This window comes from Rana temporaria, chromosome 8 (genome assembly GCF_905171775.1).
Source record: "Rana temporaria chromosome 8, aRanTem1.1, whole genome shotgun sequence".
NCBI classification, from domain to species: domain Eukaryota; kingdom Metazoa; phylum Chordata; class Amphibia; order Anura; family Ranidae; genus Rana; species Rana temporaria.
The window spans coordinates 73447943-73469139 of NC_053496.1; the positions used below are offsets into that span (position 1 = coordinate 73447943).

The following is a 21197-nucleotide window of genomic DNA, read 5'->3' on the forward strand; positions in this document are numbered from 1 at the left end:
TTTACACAGTTTTGACCTGACAAAGCATGTTGCTGTTTTGCACCAAGTAACTGACCACAAACACAAGTTACAAATTATTCCAAATTTGTGTCTCCTGTTTCCAATATATCTGTCCACAAGAATTTTTTTTAATGGGAAAACAATTCATATAGTAAAAGCTGAAATCCAGGCAAACCTCTAAATTTATAGCTCAAGGTGTTACTAAACCCAGGACCCTGCATTTACTATATCTAGTCTCCCACAATACACGGACATGTAATTATTTTAGTAAATATAAACTGCTAAATACCTTTTCTCATCAGAAGTTAGAGCAGTCTTGTGACTTCTATCAGTCTCTGGTTAAAGCTTGTAGGAGTTTTCATTCTACTCTGACAGTCCTATGTGGCTGCAGGACCCCTGACCCTCTGTGTGGACAATGCTGATTGGCCCTGTGCTGATCACACTCACCCTCCCAAGAAAAAAAAAACAAAAAACTCTCTAGCAATTTACACCAAACTGAGCATGTGTAGCTTGTCCCCAAGGCTCTGTTCTCTCAGGAGTAGGTTTGGGGATTGTGGAAGAAGGGGGAGGATCAGTGAAGACCAGATCAAGCAGCCTTTTCAACCCAATGCAGAGGATCAACCCCTTGGGTTCCACAGTGAGTAAAACAAGCACGCTTTACTGCACATACAGACTGATTTTACTGTTGTGGGTTTAGTAACACTTTAAATATACAGTAAGTGAACTGTATTATCTACCAAATAATGTGTACGTCTGTCCAGCTGCATTTGCAATGCACACAGCTCTATCAAACAGTATTGCCACGAGAGTGGCACGCTGGGGACACCTGATGTAAGAGGCACTCTGCTGGGGACACTGACCGCTAGGGACACCTGATGTAAGTAAACACTCCGCTGGGGACACCTGATGTAGGGAGGCACTCCGCTGGGGACACCTGATGTAAGAGGTACTGTACTGGGGACACTGAGGTAAGAGGCACTCCGCTGGGGACGCCTGATGTAAGGAAACACTCCGCTGGGGACACTTGATGTAAAGAGGCACTTCGCTGGGGACACCTGATGTATGGAGGGACTCTGCTGGGAATGCCTGATGAAAGGAGGCACTCTGCTGGGGACACCTGATGTAAGGAGGCACTCTGCTGGGAACACCTGATGTAAGGAGGCACTCCGCTGGGGACACCTGATGTAAGGAGACACTCCGCTGGGGACACCTGATGTAAGGAGACACTCCGCTGGGGACACCTGATGTAAGGAGGCACTTCGCTGGGGACACCTGATGTATGGAGGGACTCTGCTGGGAATGCCTGATGAAAGGAGGCACTCTGCTGGGGACACCTGATGTAAGGAGGCACTCTGCTGGGAACACCTGATGTAAGGAGGCACTCCGCTGGGGACACCTGATGTATGGAGGGGCTCTGCTGGGAATGCCTGATGAAAGGAGGCACTCTGCTGGGGACGCTTGATGTAAGGAGGCACTACGCTGGGGACACCTGATGTAAGGAGGCACTCCGCTGGGGACACCTGATGTAAGGAGGCACTCCGCTGGGGACACCTGATGTATGGAGGGGCTCTGCTGGGAATGCCTGATGAAAGGAGGCACTCTGCTGGGGACGCTTGATGTAAGGAGGCACTATGCTGGGGACACCTGATGTAAGGAGGCACTCCGCTGGGGACACCTGATGTAAGGAGGCACTCCGCTGGGGACACTTGATGTAAGGAGGCACTTTGCTGGGAATGCCTGATGTAAGGATAGACTCCGCTGGGGGCACCTGATGGAAGGAGGGACTCCCCTGGGGACACCTGATGGCATCTGGTGGCATGGGACACACTCAGGGCTCCCACTGATTCAGCATTATGGTGAGTTGAACTATTTAATTTTATATTACAATGCAATAATAATAATAATGCGCTTCAAACATCCACACACCATAACAGCCATGGTGCCCGGATAATTGAAGTGCTAACACCAGGTGTTTGGAGTATCTTTATCTGCTTTACCTTCCCTCACTACCTATTTCGTTCTTTCTCCCTCCATCCCTCATTCATCTCAGACTCGGACCACACACCCTTTGAGCCACACCCCTTTAAGCCAAGCCCGCAATTCCGTTGAATTACCGCATGACGCATTTTTCTTCCTCCTCTACACCACACTTTAAAATGCATGCCCCCCTAATTACAATAAGACTCCGCGCACAGACAAAAAAGTGTCCCTATAATTTTTTTTACAATGTTGGCAACTATGCCCAATCTCCCGGTTGAGCCTGCCTGCACTGTCACTCGCTGCCCAAGTGGCCGCCGTGGCTTTACCATTTACGGGCGGGATGATCAGATTTCTGTCATGAGAGGATTGTGGTGGGATGTGCAGCAAGGCGTGACAGAGAGAGTCGGCTGTGTGTAAGCTAACAGTGCGAACCCGCCCAGCGGCTGATGAGTCATCCATGATGATGACAGATGTCCTCCCCTTGCCAGGAAGACCTGGGTGAGGAGGGAGGAGTCACACTGACTCTGCTATGCACAGGCTGGTCCTCCAGAGTGTGCGAGTTCTGCAGAGTGTGGATAGAGTGACACAGTGACGCTGAGCATCACTGTGACTCTCTCACCACATCTCTCAGCTCACTCATCACTGACTTATCATGTGATCAGATGATTCCATGGGCATGGTAAGGCTGTATTTAATTGGCACTGGTATAGCTGCATTTAATTGGCACTGGTATAGCTGCATTTAATTGGCACTGGTATTGGCATTGGTATAGCTGCATTCAGGGCTTTTTTTCAGGGGGAACTCTGGCTCAGACCCTTTGGTGCCTGCTCACCACAATCACTTGTAAACACAGAAGTCTGGTTTCTGTGTTTACAAGTGACAGCTCTGCACTCTGCATGTAATGCAATCCTGGTATTTAATGCCCCTTTAAGACCCTTCTACTGTTTTTGAAATCTAAACGGGGTCGTGGTTGAGTTCCTGCACCTATTTTCTGAGAAAAAAAGCTCTGGCTGCATTTAATTGGCACTGGTATAGCTGCATTTAATTGGCGCTGGTATTGGCATTGGTATAGCTGCATTTAATTGCCACTGGTATAGCTGTATTTAATTGCCACTGGTATAGCTGTATTTAATTGGCACTGGTATAGCTGCATTTAATTGGCACTGGTATTGGCATTGGTATAGCTGCATTTAATTGGCACTGGTGAAGCTGCATTTAATAGGCACTGGTATTGGCACTGGTATAGCTGCATTCAGGGCCTGGACAAGGGGTGGGCAGGAGGCACGGCTGCCCCTGGAGCAATGGTTTATTGCATGGATGGGAAGCACCCTGACCCAGGGTTGGACTGGGACAGAAATGTGGCCCTGGACTTCATCCAGACTGGCCCACTTTGACAGGTCTCTCCCATGGTGGCTGGACAACTCCCGCACCCCCCGGCCACCCAAGCCCCCTCTCCCCCTTCACTAGCCACTCTATTTATTAGAGTAGAACGGCTGGTACTGGTAGTCTTATAGGCAGTACCAGTGGGGAAGCTAGACATTATTTTACCCGGGGCAAAGAATCAGTTTGGTGCCCCCCCTTATGGGACAAGATTAGGCAGAAGTGAGAAACTCACAGGCCATAGCTGTTGAGTCAGCTGTCTGTCCCCTCCCCCCGTGCTTCTTCTGGTCCCCCCCATGCTCCTCTGTAGTCCCCTCTGCTCCTCCCCCTGCTTCTTTTTTCCCCCCAGGTGAGTGCTGTGGGAAGGGAGAGGAGGTGAGCGCTGCAGGGAGGGAGAGACAGAGGAGCGGAGGGGGGCGGCGGTCCACTGTCACTGAAGCCGGCCCACTGAGCCATCGGCCCACCGGGAAACTCCCTGTAGTCCCAATGGCCAGTCCATCCCTGCCCTTAACCCTAAGGGAAAGGGGGGGGGCGCAGTTTGGCATCTTTGCCCGGGGCGCTGGATGACCTTGTCCTGGCACTGGCTGCATTTATTTGGCACTGATATAGCTGCATTTAATTGGCACTGATCAGGCTGTATTTCATTGGGGGAGGGGGGGGGTCTGTCGGCACCGGCGCGAAGCATCACCTCCCTGAAATGAGTTTGCCACCTCTCTGAAATTAGCTTTTGCAGGTTGGGATGTCTGGAAATGTGCCCTTAAAACTGTAACTTTTAGAAATGCCAGTAAAGACGTGGCTGTGCTAGTAAATTTTTGGTGCTGAGTCAGTCAATTTAAATCTAGTAGGTTGACATTGCCAGGAAGGCCCTCACTTTGGTTGGGGTTGCTCACTTCCTCTTTTGGCTATGGGACAGGAAGTGAAGGGAAATTTCCTGAACAGGACACAGATGACAAAAATAAAGCTGACATTGGTTATTATAACCCCCCCTCGCTTTATCCAACATGAAATAAAAATGTTTCCTTTCGTAGTGGGGTTTGCCTGTACTATTCCAGGTGCCCTGTAGGGGCCGCTGTGAATAAGCGGCGTTGTTGGGGATGAGAGCGGAGCGCCCTCTTGTCTGGACTCGGTGGTGTGTTGCAGAGTGTGCGCAGTGCAGTGTGCTCTCCCAGAGGGCGGGTGTGCTGTGTGTGGTGCCACCGCCTGTGTCCCCTTTGCCTCCTCCCTCCCTCTTGCCCAAGTCAGTCGCGGCCATGGCGGACAGTGCCAGCGAGAGTGACACAGACGGAGGCGGCGGGAACAGCTCAGTCGCCATGCAGACGTCTTCTTCGGCTTCCTCCTCCAGCAAGACCGGGATCGTCATCTCGCCCTTCCGCCTGGAGGAGCTCACCAACCGGCTGGCCTCTCTTCAGCAGGAGAACAAAGTGCTGAAGATCGAGCTGGAGACCTACAAGCTGAAGTGCAAGGCGCTGCAAGAGGAGAACCGCGACCTGAGAAAAGCCAGCGTCACCATTGTGAGTATAGCGCCACCCCGGGGACGGGAGGGGGAGGAGGGCGGCACCTGTAGAGTGCCAGCTGCGAGGGAGCGTCTGGGACATGCTGACACTTGTAGTTCCACAGCAGATGGGAGCCCAACCTTTCCATCGTGTGTACAGTCCATGCTTCACATCAGATCACTGGTATTAGAGGGAGCCCCCTGGTGTCGCACCTACCTGTGCCCGTAGAGGGAGCCCCCTGGTGTCGCACCTACCTGTGCCCGTAGAGGGAGCCCCCTGGTGTCGCACCTACCTGTGCCCGTAGAGGGAGCCCCCTGGTGTCACACCTACCTGTGCCCGTAGAGGGAGCCCCCTGGTATCGCACCTACCTGTGCCTGTAGAGGGAGCCCCCTGGTGTCGCACCTACCTGTGCCCGTAGAGGGAGCCCCCTGGTGTCGCACCTACCTGTGCCCGTAGAGGGAGCCCCCTGGTGTCGCACCTACCTGTGCCCGTAGAGGGAGCCCCCTGGTGTCGCACCTACCTGTGCCCGTAGAGGGAGCCCCCTGGTGTCGCACCTACCTGTGCGCCCGCAGAGGGAGCCTCCCCCCTGGCATCGCACCTACCTGTGCGCCCGTAGAGGGAGCCCCCCCCTGGCGTCGCACCTACCTGTGCGCCCGCAGAGGGAGCCCCCCCCTGGCGTCGCACCTACCTGTGCGCCCGCAGAGGGAGCCCCCCCCCTGGCGTCGCACCTACCTGTGCGCCCGTAGAGGGAGCCCCCCCCTGGCGTCGCACCTACCTGTGCGCCCGTAGAGGGAGCCCCCCCCTGGCGTCGCACCTACCTGTGCGCCCGTAGAGGGAGCCCCCCCCTGGCGTCGCACTTACCTGTGCGCCCGTAGAGGGAGCCCCCCCCTGGCGTCGCACTTACCTGTGCGCCCGTAGAGGGAGCCCCCCCCTGGCGTCGCACCTACCTGTGCGCCCGTAGAGGGAGCCCCCCCCTGGCGTCGCACCTACCTGTGCGCCCGTAGAGGGAGCCCCCCCCCTGGCGTCGCAGCTACCTGTGCGCCCGTAGAGGGAGCCCCCCCTGGCGTCGCAGCTACCTGTGCGCCCGTAGAGGGAGCCCCCCCCTGGCGTCGCAGCTACCTGTGCGCCCGTAGAGGGAGCCCCCCCCTGGCGTCGCAGCTACCTGTGCGCCCGTAGAGGGAGCCCCCCCCCTGGCGTCGCAGCTACCTGTGCGCCCGTAGAGGGAGCCCCCCCCCTGGCGTCGCAGCTACCTGTGCGCCCGTAGAGGGAGCCCCCCCCTGGCGTCGCAGCTACCTGTGCGCCCGTAGAGGGAGCCCCCCCCTGGCGTCGCAGCTACCTGTGCGCCCGTAGAGGGAGCCCCCCCCCTGGCGTCGCAGCTACCTGTGCGCCCGTAGAGGGAGGCCCCCCCTGGCGTCGCAGCTACCTGTGCGCCCGTAGAGGGAGGCCCCCCCGGTGTCGCAGCTACCTGTGCGCCTGTAGAGGGAGCCCCCCCCCCCGGTGTCGCAGCGACCTGTGCGCTCGTAGAGGGAGCCCCCCCGGTGTCGCAGCGACCTGTGCGCTCGTAGAGGGAGCCCCCCCCGGTGTCGCAGCTACCTGTGCGCCCGTAGAGGAAGCCCCCCCCCCCCTCCCCCCCGATGTCGCAGCTACCTGTGCGCCCGTAGAGGGAACCCTCAGTGTCGCAGCTACCTGTGCGCCCGTAGAGGGAACCCTCAGTGTCGCAGCTACCTGTGCGCCCGTAGAGGGAACCCCCAGTGTCGCAGCTACCTGTGCGCCCGTAGAGGGCACCCCCAGTGTCGCAGCTACCTGTGCGCCCGTAGAGGGCACCCTCAGTGTCGCAGCTACCTGTGCGCCCGTAGAGGGCACCCCCAGTGTCGCAGCTACCTGTGCGCCCGTAGAGGGCACCCCCAGTGTCGCAGCTACCTGTGCGCCCGTAGAGGGCACCCCCAGTGTCGCAGCTACCTGTGCGCCCGTAGAGGGCACCCCCAGTGTCGCAGCTACCTGTGCGCCCGTAGAGGGCACCCCCAGTGTCGCAGCTACCTGTGCGCCCGTAGAGGGCACCCCCAGTGTCGCAGCTACCTGTGCGCCCGTAGAGGGCACCCCCAGTGTCGCAGCTACCTGTGCGCCCGTAGAGGGAACCCCCAGTGTCGCAGCTACCTGTTAGCCCGTAGAGGGAGAACATGGCTTCTGTAGGTACCAAGTGTTCTCAGGGGAAAGAGATGGTCAGGCTTTTCCCCCAAGATGTCTTGTACAAGCAGAGCTTAGAAGAAAGGTGTCCTGTGTTCAGATCATACGTGTCTGGCCACAGATGTCTATAGATAAAGGTGTGCTCCACCCACAAGGGACCTTCCAATAAATACCTCCATCAGTCATAACTTTATGACCATGATAGGTAAACTTTATCACAATGCTTATCTCATTACAATGACATGTGAAAGTCAGTGAGATATATAAGGCAGCAAGTAAAGGTGATGTGTGGAAAACAATGGGCATTACAGTTTGTGTATGGGATGTGTAGCCTCAGACTGCTCAGGGTGTCTATACTGACCTGTGTCTACAGCCAAAAGCACCTAAAGTGAGCATCAGAACCAGACAAAGGAGCAATGAAAGAAGGTGGCCTGGTCTGATGGATCACGTTTTCTTTTACATCATGTGGATGGCCGGGTGGGTGTGTGCCACTTACCTGGGGAAGGGATGGCACCAGAATGTGTTATGGTAAGAAGACAAGCTGGTGGAGGCAGTGTGATGCTTTGGGCAATGTTCTGCTAAGAAGCCATGGCCCCTGCTGTTCATGTGGACATTACTGACTGTGAAATCTACCACCTACCTAAGCATTGTTGACCAAGTACACCCCTTCGTGGAAACGGTATTCTCTGATGGCAGTGACCTCTTTCAGCAGGATAATGTGCCCTGTCACACTGCATAAATTGTCCAAGAATGGTTTGAGCGACACAATAATAAGTTTGAGGTGTTGGATTGTCCTCCAAATTCTCCAGATTTAAATCCAATCAAGCATCTGTGGGATATGCTGGAAAAACAAGTACGATCCTTGAGGCCCCACCTTGCAACTTAATCGGACTAAAAGGCTCTACTACTGATGGCTTGGTGCCAGGTATCGCAGCATACCTTCAGAGGTCTAGTGGCATCCATACCTCAACAGGTTGGCACTGTTTTGGCAGCAAAAGTGTGGCCTACTCAATATTAGGTGTGTGCTCATAAAGTTCTGGTTCATTGGTGTAGTTAGAACCAGCACTGGTCTTCAATGTCTGCTGATAAAGAAAGGGATACTCCCCCCCTGGAAGTGACATTGGAGTGATGGGGCAGATGGGCAGACACACCTCCTAGACTTCCTGTACAAGATGTGGGGTAATGGAGAGGTTCCTGCGCCATAGGTCCTGCCACTGATTTTGTCCACCCCAGTTTCTGGTGTTCCCGCTCCTTCTCTGGCACACTCCAAAACATTCACAATGATCAGAACGAGTGCATAGACCTGCTTACCTAAAGTGACCATATAAGCAAAGGGGTACTTTTACAGAAGTAACTTGGAAAGGAAACCTTTCCTGCAGCTTGTGTCGTGATAAGCCACTGCATCCTAATTCTCCAACCACTTCTTAGAGCAGGGGTGCCCAACCTTTTGAAGAGCGAGGGCCACTTAAGCAACTTGGTAATCAGTCGCGGGCCACAATGAGTGGATGACAGGTCACATCTATTCTATAGGCCCTCCGATCTGATCCGCCCAGATGGAAGAAGGGGACAAATTCTGTCCCTTCTGTTTTTTTGCGGATTGGAGGTAGGTGGGCATAAGCGGTCAAAAGTCTTTTTTACATCTGCCGCACTATAGAGGTGAATTGAGGATCCGATTGGGTCGGGCTGATCGTGTGAAAAGGGCCTAAGACTGCTTTCACACTGATGTGCTTCAGTTTGCCCACACCGCCGGTGCAGCGTACTGCACCTGTCTATCCTGCGGGTTAGCTGAACTTTGCCATAGACTCCGCCTGTGGCAAAAGCTGGCGCTGTAGAGGAAGCATTGGCTTATGGGGCTCTGCTCTGCAGACGCTTTCTTCCTCTACCACCTGCTTCATTCACAACACTAATGCTTTGTTATGGATGGTTGGCAACCTGTGATGTGGTCGCAGGCCACATCAGAGGGCTCCCCGGGCCACTGGTTGGCCACCCCTGTCTTAGAGCCTTCTATACTTCCTTCCAGATGTGTAGAGTAGGGATGAGCACAGGTTTGAACCAAAATTAGGATTGGAATGTGATGTGGAAAAACATCAGCTGCAATGCAAACTTGGCTCCTCGTGACTTATTTGGTTGTCAGCAAAGTGACTGCATACAACACGTCTCTACCCGCAAACCATCCCTCCTTAAGGAAGGCTGGTTTTCAGGTGGAGACATGTATAAAGCTGATGTGCTGACAATACTACAAGAGAAGCTATGGATTTGGGTATGTTTCATTTCAGACCAAACTCGGAACTGCTGTCCAATCTGCTGCTAAGACACCCCAGACCAGGGATATGCAATTAGCGGACCTCCAGCTGTTGCAAAACTACAAGTCCCATCATGCCTCTGACTCTGGTTTCATGCTTGTGGCTGTCAGAGTCTTGCTACGCCTCATGGGAATTGTAGTTCTGCAACAGCTGGAGGTCCGCTAATTGCATATCCCCGCCCCACACCAAAGCTGCATGTAAAAGAGGAGCTGGGGAAGCTCATTACATATTTGGACGATGTGGCCATTGGCGGTGTAATGAGCATCCCCACGCCTTTGTTATGGGAGGCTGCAGAGCAAAAATATGTTGTCAACAAGGTAGTCGTGACTTAAACATGTTAACATCTGCTGGACCTGTCTGTCTTTTATGGAGCGTCAATAAATTTGGATACATTTAAGAGCATGCGTGGAGTTACGGATTATGTTCTACTAATTTATTGTATTGGCAGCTGAGCGACTGCATATCCTGTACCCAACAACTCAGGAGGACTTTTGCATAACTTGGGGTAGTAGCACTTTTTTTGCCCTGGTGGCATTTATGGGGTTCTAGCCATATTCGGCCCAAACCTGTACTCGTCCTTCATGTAGGATTTGCTTTCCCTCAGGCCATTGGCTCCTCCTGCTGGCTTGTATATCACTACAGTACATATGAGCCAGCATAAGGCACCACAGTGTCTGGCAGGGTGAGCAAATATTTGATTCATCAGATGGGTAATACTTGCAGCGTCTGGGGAGTGGAGATCTGGCTGCTTTTCAATACATGGACTGCTTAAAAGTTAAGTAAAAGCACTTCTTTTACAGGTGTCCCCCTTTGATATAAAGGTCCCTGTGGTGATACAGCCACTTTAGGTCATTTATATCTATGTACAGACAGAATTCTCACCGCTCCAGGTGAGCCTCGTGATGATCAGGGGTTGTTGAACCACCAGGGTGCTGGCAATGCGGTAATAGCAAAAAAACAAAAGAACAAAAGCTGGACAGCCGCACTCCAAAATTTTCTTTAAAAGAGATGTCTTTATTTTCAACTGTGCATACAGTCACTGCAAGCCCACAAAAATCAGTATGGCCAACGTTTCGCACTGGCGTCAGTGCTTAGTCATGACTAAGCACTGACGCCAGTGCGAAACGTTGGCCATACTGATTTTTGTGGGCTTGCAGTGACTGTATGCACAGTTGAAAATAAAGACATCTCTTTTAAAGAAAATTTTGGAGTGCGGCTGTCCAGCTTTTGTTCTTTTGTTTTTTTGTATTTATATCTATGTACCTGGCAGGCAAATTAACAATGTCCATGCCATGGGGCCTGTCTTATACTCACCATGCCTCCCTCCATCTATCACGGCAAGTACTGAAAGCAGTGGTGTCAGGGGCCAAGGGGAGTGTTGCCTTCATTGCCTTGGTCATGTCGGTGTTCAGACCTAGCAGTTGTCCTCATGGCCCAAGCACTGTCAAAGGAGAGATGGTCACATGTTCCTCCTGTACCCAGAAGTATCGGGTAGTGTCTCTGGCTGCAGTGTAGCGCAGACAAGGGGAGAGCTTTACCAAAACTGATGCACACAGAATCTGGTGCAGCTGTGCATCATAACCAATCCGCTTCTAACTTCCACTTGTTCAGTTAGTGACAGTATATTAGTAAAGCTCTCCATTACCCAAGTTACACTCCTGTTATCAGCATTTTATTGCAGCTCCTGCCTCCAGTGTAGCCGACACTGAAATCTAAGGTGTTAGATTATAAGGGAGGTGGCGTCCTTGCTCTGAGTCATGTGACAGTACATGGGCAAAGCAGTGGCGTGTTAGACCCAAACACACTCACCTGGGGGGAGGCCACATGTTCCCCCTATACCTAGAAGCACCAGCTAGTGTCGCAATCTCAGAGGCAGGCGTGTGCTGGTAAGGCGGTGTTTCTCATCTCCAGTCCTCAAGGCTCACCAACAGGTCAGGTTTTCAGGCTTTCCATTATTTTGCACAGGTGATTTGATCAGTTTCACTGCCTTAGTAATCACCACAGCTGTTTCAGCTGGGAGAAATCCTGAAAACATGACTTGTTGGTGCGCCTTGAGGACTGGAATTGAGAAACACTGTGGTAAGGGAAGTTGAAGAGAGGGTGCTTAAAAAAAAAAAAAAAATGCACAGTCACTTTGCCTTGAGTTAAAAGCACTTGACTCCTTTTATTATTATTATTATTATTATTATTATTATTATTATTATACAGGATTTTTTATAGCACCAACAGTTTATGCAGCACTGTACAATACAAAATTTATATATGAAGGCTTTCCATTTTAGTGATTTTTATTAATCGGTCTTTAGTGGATTATTCCTTGTTCCAGATGTATTAAAGTGACATTAAAGATATCCTTATTCTCCAGTAATACATACGCATCCACTACTTGATGGCCCTGTAAAACTACTTTATTTTTATTTTAGTAAATTGTTTCTTACTGTGTTTTTCTGCTTCTTTGCACATGCTTCATGATCTCCCAAATTCCTCCTTTTTCCTCTCATAGCAGTTTGTTTGGAATGAGCAGTGTAAGGCCGGCCATACACGGCTATTTTGACATGGTTGCGGGAAAGAAATTTGCTTTATTTTCCTATAAACACAGAAGCTGTCCCCGCCAGGAGAAGACAGTGATTATTGCTAGTGATTATAGAAGCCGCTAGCGATAATCGCAGGTAAAACCTGGCATGCTGCTTGTACCCGAGGTAATTGATCAACTTGGTAGAGTGAGCCTGCCCATACATGGTTTGAATCTCGGCCGGCTCCTGTTAAACCGGCCAAGATTCCAACCGTTTGTGGTCACATGCAATTCTCTATGCATACTACACATCCCATAGTCAATCCAGAAGTGGGTGGCTACATTTGTTGTTCATGGTCCTACATATAATGGGACCATGAACAACAAATGTAGCCACCCTCTTAGTCAGATCACAGCAGCAAAAAAATAATTGGAGGTTTTAAAGTTTAGTGTTGCTTTAAATAGATACCTGTGATAAAAAACCGAAGGTTTGAGGACAGCTGCAGCTGACAACCAGGAAGCCATCGGACCATGCAGGACGACAGACCCACTAGCGGCTAGGAGAACACTGCAGCTGGCGAGAGAGAGGTGGAAATGGGGAAGGCACCCAGCAAAGCTGGTTAAAAGGGGCAGAAGTGACAGCAGGGAGGAGGGTAAGAGGAGACGGGACAGCTGAAACGTCATCGGTTGTTAAGGGTGCGGCGGCCCCGCTCCTTAACAACCGATAAGTGCCAGCATTTTTTTTACTTTACCCCACATTTTCCTGTTGAAAGCTGAAAAAACCTGAACCTGAAGGTATCGGTTTCTAGTATCAGATCATTTGCACAACTACTGATACCCGCAAATGGTTAGTATCCGCACCGATACGGATATCGGTGCAACCCTATGTGAAATAAATCTGTTGATCAGGGCCAAGGCCTAGTCAATCTGTCATTGGCTACAGCAGATCAAACAGGCGGTGAGGAGGAGCTGCATCGCTTCCTTACTGCCTGCCAGCAGCCTCTGGATCGTGATCCAATGAAGCTTCAGAGGCAAAGGAGATTTAAACGTATATCTAAATCTACCCTTATGCATGGTACACATGAGAACATCGGACGAAAAAAAAAATGCATTTGGAAAGTTCGCCTTTCGAGAGATTATCACAACAGTTCATGCAAAATTATCCAAAGGGACAATCGAAAAAAAAAAAAAAAATCTTGAAAGATAACAGAACAAACTATTTCTATTTTAATCAGTACAGTATTCGCCCATAAAAAATAATTGAGTGAAGCATGAAAACCAGGAAGGAGAAGGGGAAATGAAAACATTCTTTTACAACAACAATAATAATCATTCTAATTATGAAAGAAATATTCCTATTGCCACTATTTGGTAATTATCGCCTGATTGTCTTATAAAGATTTATACTCTGTAATCGTTATTTTTTCATCGTAATGTGGACAACCCTGCATGCAATGTTATAAAGTTTGATGCATTAAAGGAAATCAAAATATAACCTTTTTCAATTTTTTTATTAGAAAAGAAAATGTAATATGAAGAGATTAGAACTGCATTCTCAAAGCTATATCTTTTTTTTTTTTTTTTGTGTTTTGTGCACGTTCAATTACGTGGAAATTTAACTCAATCGTTTGACCAGGAATACTGATGCCAAAATACAGTATGCAAGTACCCTTAGAGCCGGTTCACACAGGGGCAACACGACTTTCAGCGCAACTTTGGGAGGCAACTTGAACACGACTTGAGTATGAATCGCAACGCGACTTACAACACGACTTGTACCCCTGCCCATTCACCTCTTGGAAGAAAAATGTCAATAAAAAAACACTACACAGGTTTTTAAAGTAGTTAATTAGGCATCTCCGGGGGTCTTCTTCCGACTTTGTGGGTCTTCTGACTTCCGCCGGGCACCTTCTCTTCGATGTTGACTCGACACTCCCTCCCACTGTAATGCCGGGTGTGCGGTGCGCGCCGATTTAAATAGGCCTCTTATGACGGCACAGTCCCTGCATGCCCCGGGTGGTGATGACATAAGGGGGCGGGTTAATTGTCGTCACCACCCGGAGCATGCTGGGACTGTGACAGCATAAGAGGCCTATATATATCGCCGCACACCCGGCATTGCAGCGGGAGGGAACGTTGAGTCAACATCGAAGAAGGCGACGCAGAAGACCGGGCCCCCGCTGGTGAAAGAAGACAGCGGTGGTGCCCGTCAGAAGGGAGAAGTCGGAAGACCACTCCGAACCTGCCTAATAATCCACATTAAAAACCTGTGTGTGTGTGTGTGTTTTTTTTTTTTTTTTACATTTTTCCTCCACCAGGTGAATGGGCATAGGGTGGGGGGCCGGGATCTGGGGGCTCCCTTATTAAAGGGGGCTCCCAGATTCTGATAAGCCCCCCGCCCGCAGACCCAACAACCAACGGCCAGAGTTGTCGGGAAGAGGCCCTTGTCCCCATCAACACGGGGGCAAGGTGCTTTTCCTGACTGGCCGGTCTGCGTGCTCGGATAAGGGCCTGGTATGGATTTGGGGTGGGGGGGACCACGCTGTTTTTTTTTGGCGTAGGGGGTTTCCCTTGAAATCCAGACCTAAGGGTCTGGCATGCCCTTGGAGGGGGAACCCACGTTTTTTTTTTTTTTTTTTTTTTTTTTTTTATTTAAAATTTGGCGTGAAGTTCCCCTGTGGGAGGGAGGGGCTTGCCTTAGAACAGGTTCTCACTGGGGTGACTTCCAGTAAAGTTGCCTCAATGTGAACGGGGATCCGACTTGGAGGCGACTTCCATTGAAATCAATGGTTACAAGTTGGATTGAAGTAGTACAGGAACCTTTTTTTTTAAGTCGGAGCGACTGCAGTAGTGTACATTAAGATGGCTCCATTCACTTACATTCATTTCTTCATGCAGCGCGACTTGGGGCGACCTGAAGTCGGATTCCAGGTCGCCCCTGTGTGAACCGGCTCTTACTGTGGTTGGCAAACAAGGGCATTCAGGGTTTTTGTTTTTCATTCTGGGCACCTATTTGCATAAAGTGATTGTAAAGAAGAAAATGTTTAACCACTAAGGGTCCGCGCTATAGCTGAATGACGGCCACAGTGCGGACCCCAATTGCCGGGAGGCTGTCAATAGGCGTCCCCTTTGCGCGCACCCCTGCAGGGCGCGCGCAGTGATCACCCGAGTCACAGATCTCGGCCCCTTGCCACGTGATCAGGTGTCAGCCAAGGACATCTGATCACGTGATGTAAAAAAGCTTGGTAATCTGTTTTTGTTTTTTCCTCAATCGATCACTGGCTTATGTGCAAGGAACATTGGTCCCAAAGAGGAAGGAGGCTCATCTGTGCAATCAGTGCCCACCAGTGGCACCTATCAGTGTAACCTACCAGTGCCCATCACTGACACCTACTGGTGTCGCCTTATCGGTGCCCAGTGCCGCCCATCAGTGCAATCTCATCAGCGTACATTAATGAAGGAAAAAAGTCACCTGTTTGCAAAATTTTATAACCATGTATAAAAAAATATATATTTTTAATTCAGTCTTTACGGCTCTATGAAAAAAAAAATGATAATTTTATTTGGGTACAGTGTTGTATGACCGCGCAATTGTCATTCAAAGTGCATCAGCGCTGAAAATTTGGTCTGGGCAGGAGGGGGGTTTAAGTGCCCAGTTAGCAAGTGGTTAATAACATGTCATACTTGCCTGCTCTGTGCAGTGGTTTTGCACAGAGCAGCCCCGATCCTCCTCCTCAGGTCCCTCGTCTGCACTCGGGGCCCCTCCCCCTTGCCGAGTCCCCCCATAGTAAGCCGCCTGCTGTGGGGGCACGTGTGTGTGTGTGTGCGCGAGCTTGCTCCCGAGCTGTCTCTGCATCCATAAGACGGGAGAGCCTTGGGTCTCGTGCACATGGCTGGATCGAGTTTGGGCTTGGATAAGTATTGGGGAAGCTGCACACTGAAGCTTTTTTTTTTTTTTTTTTTATCTTTGTACATAGAATGCATGAAGATAAACCTTCAGCCTTTACAACCACTTTAAATTGCATATGGACCTGATGATGCAGATACCCAGAGGTGCCTGCAATGTGCTGACAGTTCTGAGTTAAGTATCTCTCACTTATGGTGTGGGTTTTAATGCAAACGTTGGCTGTTCTGTGCAGATTTGATGAGTTGGCTAGCATCTTTAGGAGACCGTAAACACAGGCTTCCATTTGCAAGTACAAACAAAAAAAATACATTGGGCAGCAGCTGTTAGCAATGCCTGCTTTTATTCCTGTTTTGTGTTTTTTTTTTTCCCCAGCCCTTATTTAAAGTGAGCCAATCGCCTTGCCCTTTAAGTTCACCTTTACATGCTGCACCTTCCACTGTGAGCGCTCTTCTCTCTGAGACAGCGGGTGGAGTATCCTCTCCCCGCACCCACTTTGAAAACGGTGTGGCTCTGCAGGGCTCCTCCCACACAGCTGCGTCATTCATTGACCGATTCCTGTAAATGAAAAAACTACAAGTACTGTCTTCCACCTCAGAAGTTTGAATGGGCAGCGATCTTGCTGCTTGGCACGCTCGTAGTTCAGTCTTCCTTGAGCTTTCACAGAGCCTGTATGGGAGGACTGCGGCAGTCTGACATTAAACCTGTGATCTGCACATCACTCTCATGTGAAGGAGATTGATTCTATTGGGTTTTTGAAGTACCTGATCTTTTGGAAATGTAGTTTTGCCTGCAGACCATATCCATTTTAAATAAGAGAACAATGTTATGAGTTTGTGTATGTGATGCCATTTACAGATCTCCATTTAGGTGACTTTAAAAGGGAAGGCGGTGACCATGAAAATAAACATGCCAACATTTTCAGGATGCGCCGCAATGCACAGTTCTGGTGAGAACATTGCATCATTCAGTTAATCTTTACAGCTGTACCATGCTATTGCTTGCATTAAAGTGCAGCAAACTGCACAAAAATAAATAAAATCTTATCTGTTGGTAATGAACAAGAGGAGAAAATACAGCTGGAATATTTGAGCACAGAAATAGATTTTTTTTTATTCTATGGCATCCCCTATATGTGCGGATTATTGCGCATATCAATGTTTTGTACCTAATTTGGCAATGGTTGAGACTTGCAAAGACTGCATAATTGGATATATTATCATGTGAGGAGTGTTTCCATTGTCTAATGCCCTGTTTTGCAGATCTTGGATTTGGCACACCCAAACTATGACACATAATCCAGCCTTCAGATATAGGGAGCTCAGGGCTGTTTCCTTGAGGCCGTGAAGTAGACAGAACTGTCAGTGTTGCACATGAGGTTAATGTACATACCTGTGCTATGTAATGAGTTTGGAACTAACACTGCACTATTAGGATAATGTCACTGTTGTAATAAATATGACATTACAGCATTTTGAACAAGATTTTAAAATTGAAGGCCTCTGTGTACAATTGTGGAAAAGCGCTGACTGACCGTCCTGGCCATACACAGGGGCTCAATTATTGTTATTTTGAAGTACGCGGTTGTATAAAACCTGTTTTTACTATAGATATAAAATTGGCCTGTTTTTCATATTGGACAGTATCAGGGATTGTGATGCAGCTTTACTTGTGTGCTAAGGGCTGTATTCAGAAATGCTTCTAGTCTGTTTATGAGCTAAGTCTGTAGGTGTAACCAGAGTATATAAAGTAATTTTGAGATTGCAACATGTATTGCAGATAAATTAAATTAACCCCCAAAAAAATAAAGATCCTGTTTCTTTTAAATGCATGTTATACAGCACAGTACTTGTGCTGTGTATTTTGCCCCCCTGTATCACCTGACATACCTGGCTGATCCTGACAGTTTCTATCCTCCCCTTTTGTACACTGACTCTGATGTCGGGCTCAGCAGCCCTAATATATTGTCAACATACATGCTTTTGTCGTCGGCTACTATCTGCAGCTCTCCTGTCTCCCTCTGTTGTCGTCCTCCCCCTCCTTGCCTGTCACCTCTCACTATCACTGATCTGCTCTTCACCCTGCTGCTTCAAATCTAACTAATCTGTATATCATCCCCTCTGTCAGATAAAAAGCGGTTTCCTAGTGACTATGCGTTTATAAAAAAAAAAAAAAGATTTCTACCTGTTTTAACCATTTAAGGACCAAGCCTCTTTCTGAGATTTGGTGTTTACAAGTTAAAATAATATTTTTATTTTTTTTCATTTTGCTCAAATTATTTGAACTCCCCCAAACATATATTTTTTTTCTAATATCCTAGAGAATAAAATGGTGCATAAAATACTTTGTCACACTGTATTTGTGCAGCTGTCTTGCAAGCACACTTTTTTTTTTTTTAACACTTTGTTGTATTATAAGATAACAGTAATGTTTGCCCAATTATTATATATTGTGAAAGATAATGTTGCGTAAATTCATACCGAACATGTTACTAGGGCTGAAACAATTAATCAATTACAATTTTCATAATCGATTAATCGGCCAGTAACATAATGGGGTTAAAAAAACTAAAATTAGCCCTTTATAGTACAAAAAGGCAAATCGCTACTGTATTACTTTCACTGTCCCACAGTAAAAAACGAACCCCTTACAGTAGCGATTATTTTCTCTTTTTGTACTTTATTTTTTATTTTTTTTTTAATGCCCATTATGTTACTAAACATCTCGGGCCTGGGTTTACACCTCACATGTTTTTCTATGGGACACGTTCACATCCATGATTTTCTTTTAAGCTGCTGCGTATTTGGAAAGGGCAAAGACTTTTTTTTAACGCAAAACGGTGCTATTTTTTTTTTTTTTAACCACTTAAAGACCTTAGGTGTTTTTCAGATTTGGTGTTTGCAAGACTAAAACAGTTTTTTCTGCTAGAAAATTACTTAAAACCCCCAAACATTATATATATTTTTTCTAACACCCTAGAGAATAAAATGGCGGTCATCGCAATACTTTTTGTTACACCGTATTTGCGCAGCAGTCTTACAAGCGCACTTTTTTTGGAAAAAATTCACTTTTTTAATTAAAAAATAAGACAACAATAAATTTGGCCCAATTTTTTTATATATTGTGAAAGATAATGTTACGCCTAGTAAAATGATACCCAACATGTCACGCTTTAAAATTGCGCCCGCTCGTGGCATGGCGTCAAACTTTTACCCTTAAAAATAAGTTGCATTTTTTGAGCTACAGAGTAGCTCTAGTGCTATAATTATTGCTCTCGCTCTAACGATCGCGGCGATACCTCACTTGTGTGATTTGAACACCGTTTTCATATGCGGGCGCTACTCGCTTATGCTTCTGCGCGTGAGCTCGTCAGGACGGGGCGCTTTAAAAAAAAAAAAATTTTTGTTTTCTTATTTAATTTTATTATTTTTTACACTAAAATATATATATAAAAAAAAAAAAAATGATCACTTTTATTCCTATTACAAGGAATGTAAACATCCCTTGTAATAGAAAAAAGCATGACAGGTCCTCTTAAATATGAGATCTGGGGCCAAAAAGACCTCAGATCTCATATTTAGGCTGAAATGCAAATAAAAAAAAAAAGGAAAATTTGTCATTTAAAAAAAATGACAAAAAAAAAATTGTCTCTTTAAGAGGCTGGGCGGGACTGACGTTTTGACGTCACTTCCGCCCAGCAGAGCTATGAGGACAGGTGGGGGCCATCTTGCCCTCACTCAAGTCCTCACTCTCCAGGCGGCAGCATCGGATCTCCTCCGCCGCTACCGACGGCTCCGGTAAGCGGCGGAGGGCGCGGAAAAGCGGCGGGAGGGGGGGCCCTCTCCCGCCACTGATAACGGCGATCTCGCGGCGAATCCGCCGCGGAGACCGCCGTTATCGTTTACACGGCCGCCCGCTGAAAACATGGATCTCGGTTGTGGCAGCAGCTGCTGCCGTTACTGAGATATCCATGTTTAAAAAGAGGACGTACATTTACAATACGCGGGTCTTTAAGTAGTTAATATACTTCAAAGGAGAAGCTGCAGAAAAGCATGTAATGTGTTTTTGCTGCATTTTGTGTTTTGTAATCTGCCCAACAACAAATTGGCCCAAAAAAAATTCAAAATGCAAATTTAAAAAAACAAAACATTTTTAAGGCTATTATCCGATTAATCTAAACAATAATCGGCCAACTAATCGATTACGAAAATAATCGTTAGTTGCAGCCCTACATGTTACGCTTCAAAATTGCACCCGCTCGTGGAATGGCGACAAACGTTTACCCATAGGTGACATTTAAAAAAATCTGCAGGTTGCAAAAAAAAAAAAATTCACTTTTATTCCTGTTACAAGGAATGTAAACATCCCTTGTAATAGAAAAAAAAGCATGACAGGATCTCTTAAATATGAGATCTGGGCTTTAAAGACCTCAGATCTCATATTTACACTAAAATGCTCTGGTAAGCAGCAGAGGGCACCTGAGAGCGCTGCCGATAAAATAAAAGTGATCTTGCGGCGAATCCGCTGCAGAGAACACTTTTATCGGCAACCGGACTGCTCACTGAAGGATACCGGGGTTATAGTAGCTAGCTGCTGCCATAGCAACTGATATTCCACTTCAAATTGCCGACATATGTCGGCGTGAGTCGCCCCAAAAGTGGTTAATACTGTCTTCCAACGATTATATCACTCCAGGCACTCGGCTCCTCTCCTTCCCTCCTCCCTGGCTGACAGCAGGGGAATCTCTGCCACGCCCACTGGAGAGAGCCTGGAGTCATCCTATTGCTGGGAGATGGCGTTAAAACGGGTAGAAATCTTTATTTTTATTTTTCTAATGGGCATTACGATGCAGCTTTTTATCTGACGGAGGGGATGATATAAAGATGATATGGTGGCTTAACACCCACTTTAAAGTAATATAGTTTCTTGAACGGAACGCATGTGTTTCTTATGCTGCATGTTCAGTACCCTAAGTGATTTGATGCGTTTATTTAGAGAGGGAAGCTCTACTCTACATTCTTAAGAAGTTTCAAAATATGAACTAAAAATAAAACAACGTTTCTTAAGTACCAACACAACTTTAGCAACAGCAATTAAGGAAATACTTTGGTGTTCTCTACAATACTAATAGCCTTGGGTGGTTATTAGGCCTAATGCACACTGGATGTTAAATTAACATTATACAAACGCCAGTAGCTTTGCAGTGAGTATATATAATATATATATATATATATATATATATATATATATATATATATATATATATATAATATCTATCTATCTATCTATCTATCTATCTATCTATCTATCTATATCATTTTTTTTATTCAATATTTTATATTTTTTTCAATAGATCAAAAACGTTAGACGCTGGTGTGGAATTGAGTGTTTATCTACGTTTTATAAGCGTTGGAGCGTTTTTTTTTTTTCAGCTGATAACC

At 47.7% G+C, this 21197-nt stretch overlaps 1 protein-coding gene across 1 annotated transcript in view; it reads left to right on the forward strand.

The window, feature by feature from the left end:
• Positions 1-4489: 4489 nt before the first annotated feature.
• CCDC6 (coiled-coil domain containing 6) overlaps positions 4490-21197 on the forward strand; it is a 51388-nt gene continuing 34680 nt past the window's right edge. The window contains exon 1 of the mRNA XM_040362036.1: positions 4490-4871. Within this exon, the coding sequence (XP_040217970.1) occupies positions 4611-4871 (261 nt within the window). The 5' untranslated portion in view covers positions 4490-4610. The remainder of the gene's footprint in view (positions 4872-21197) is intronic.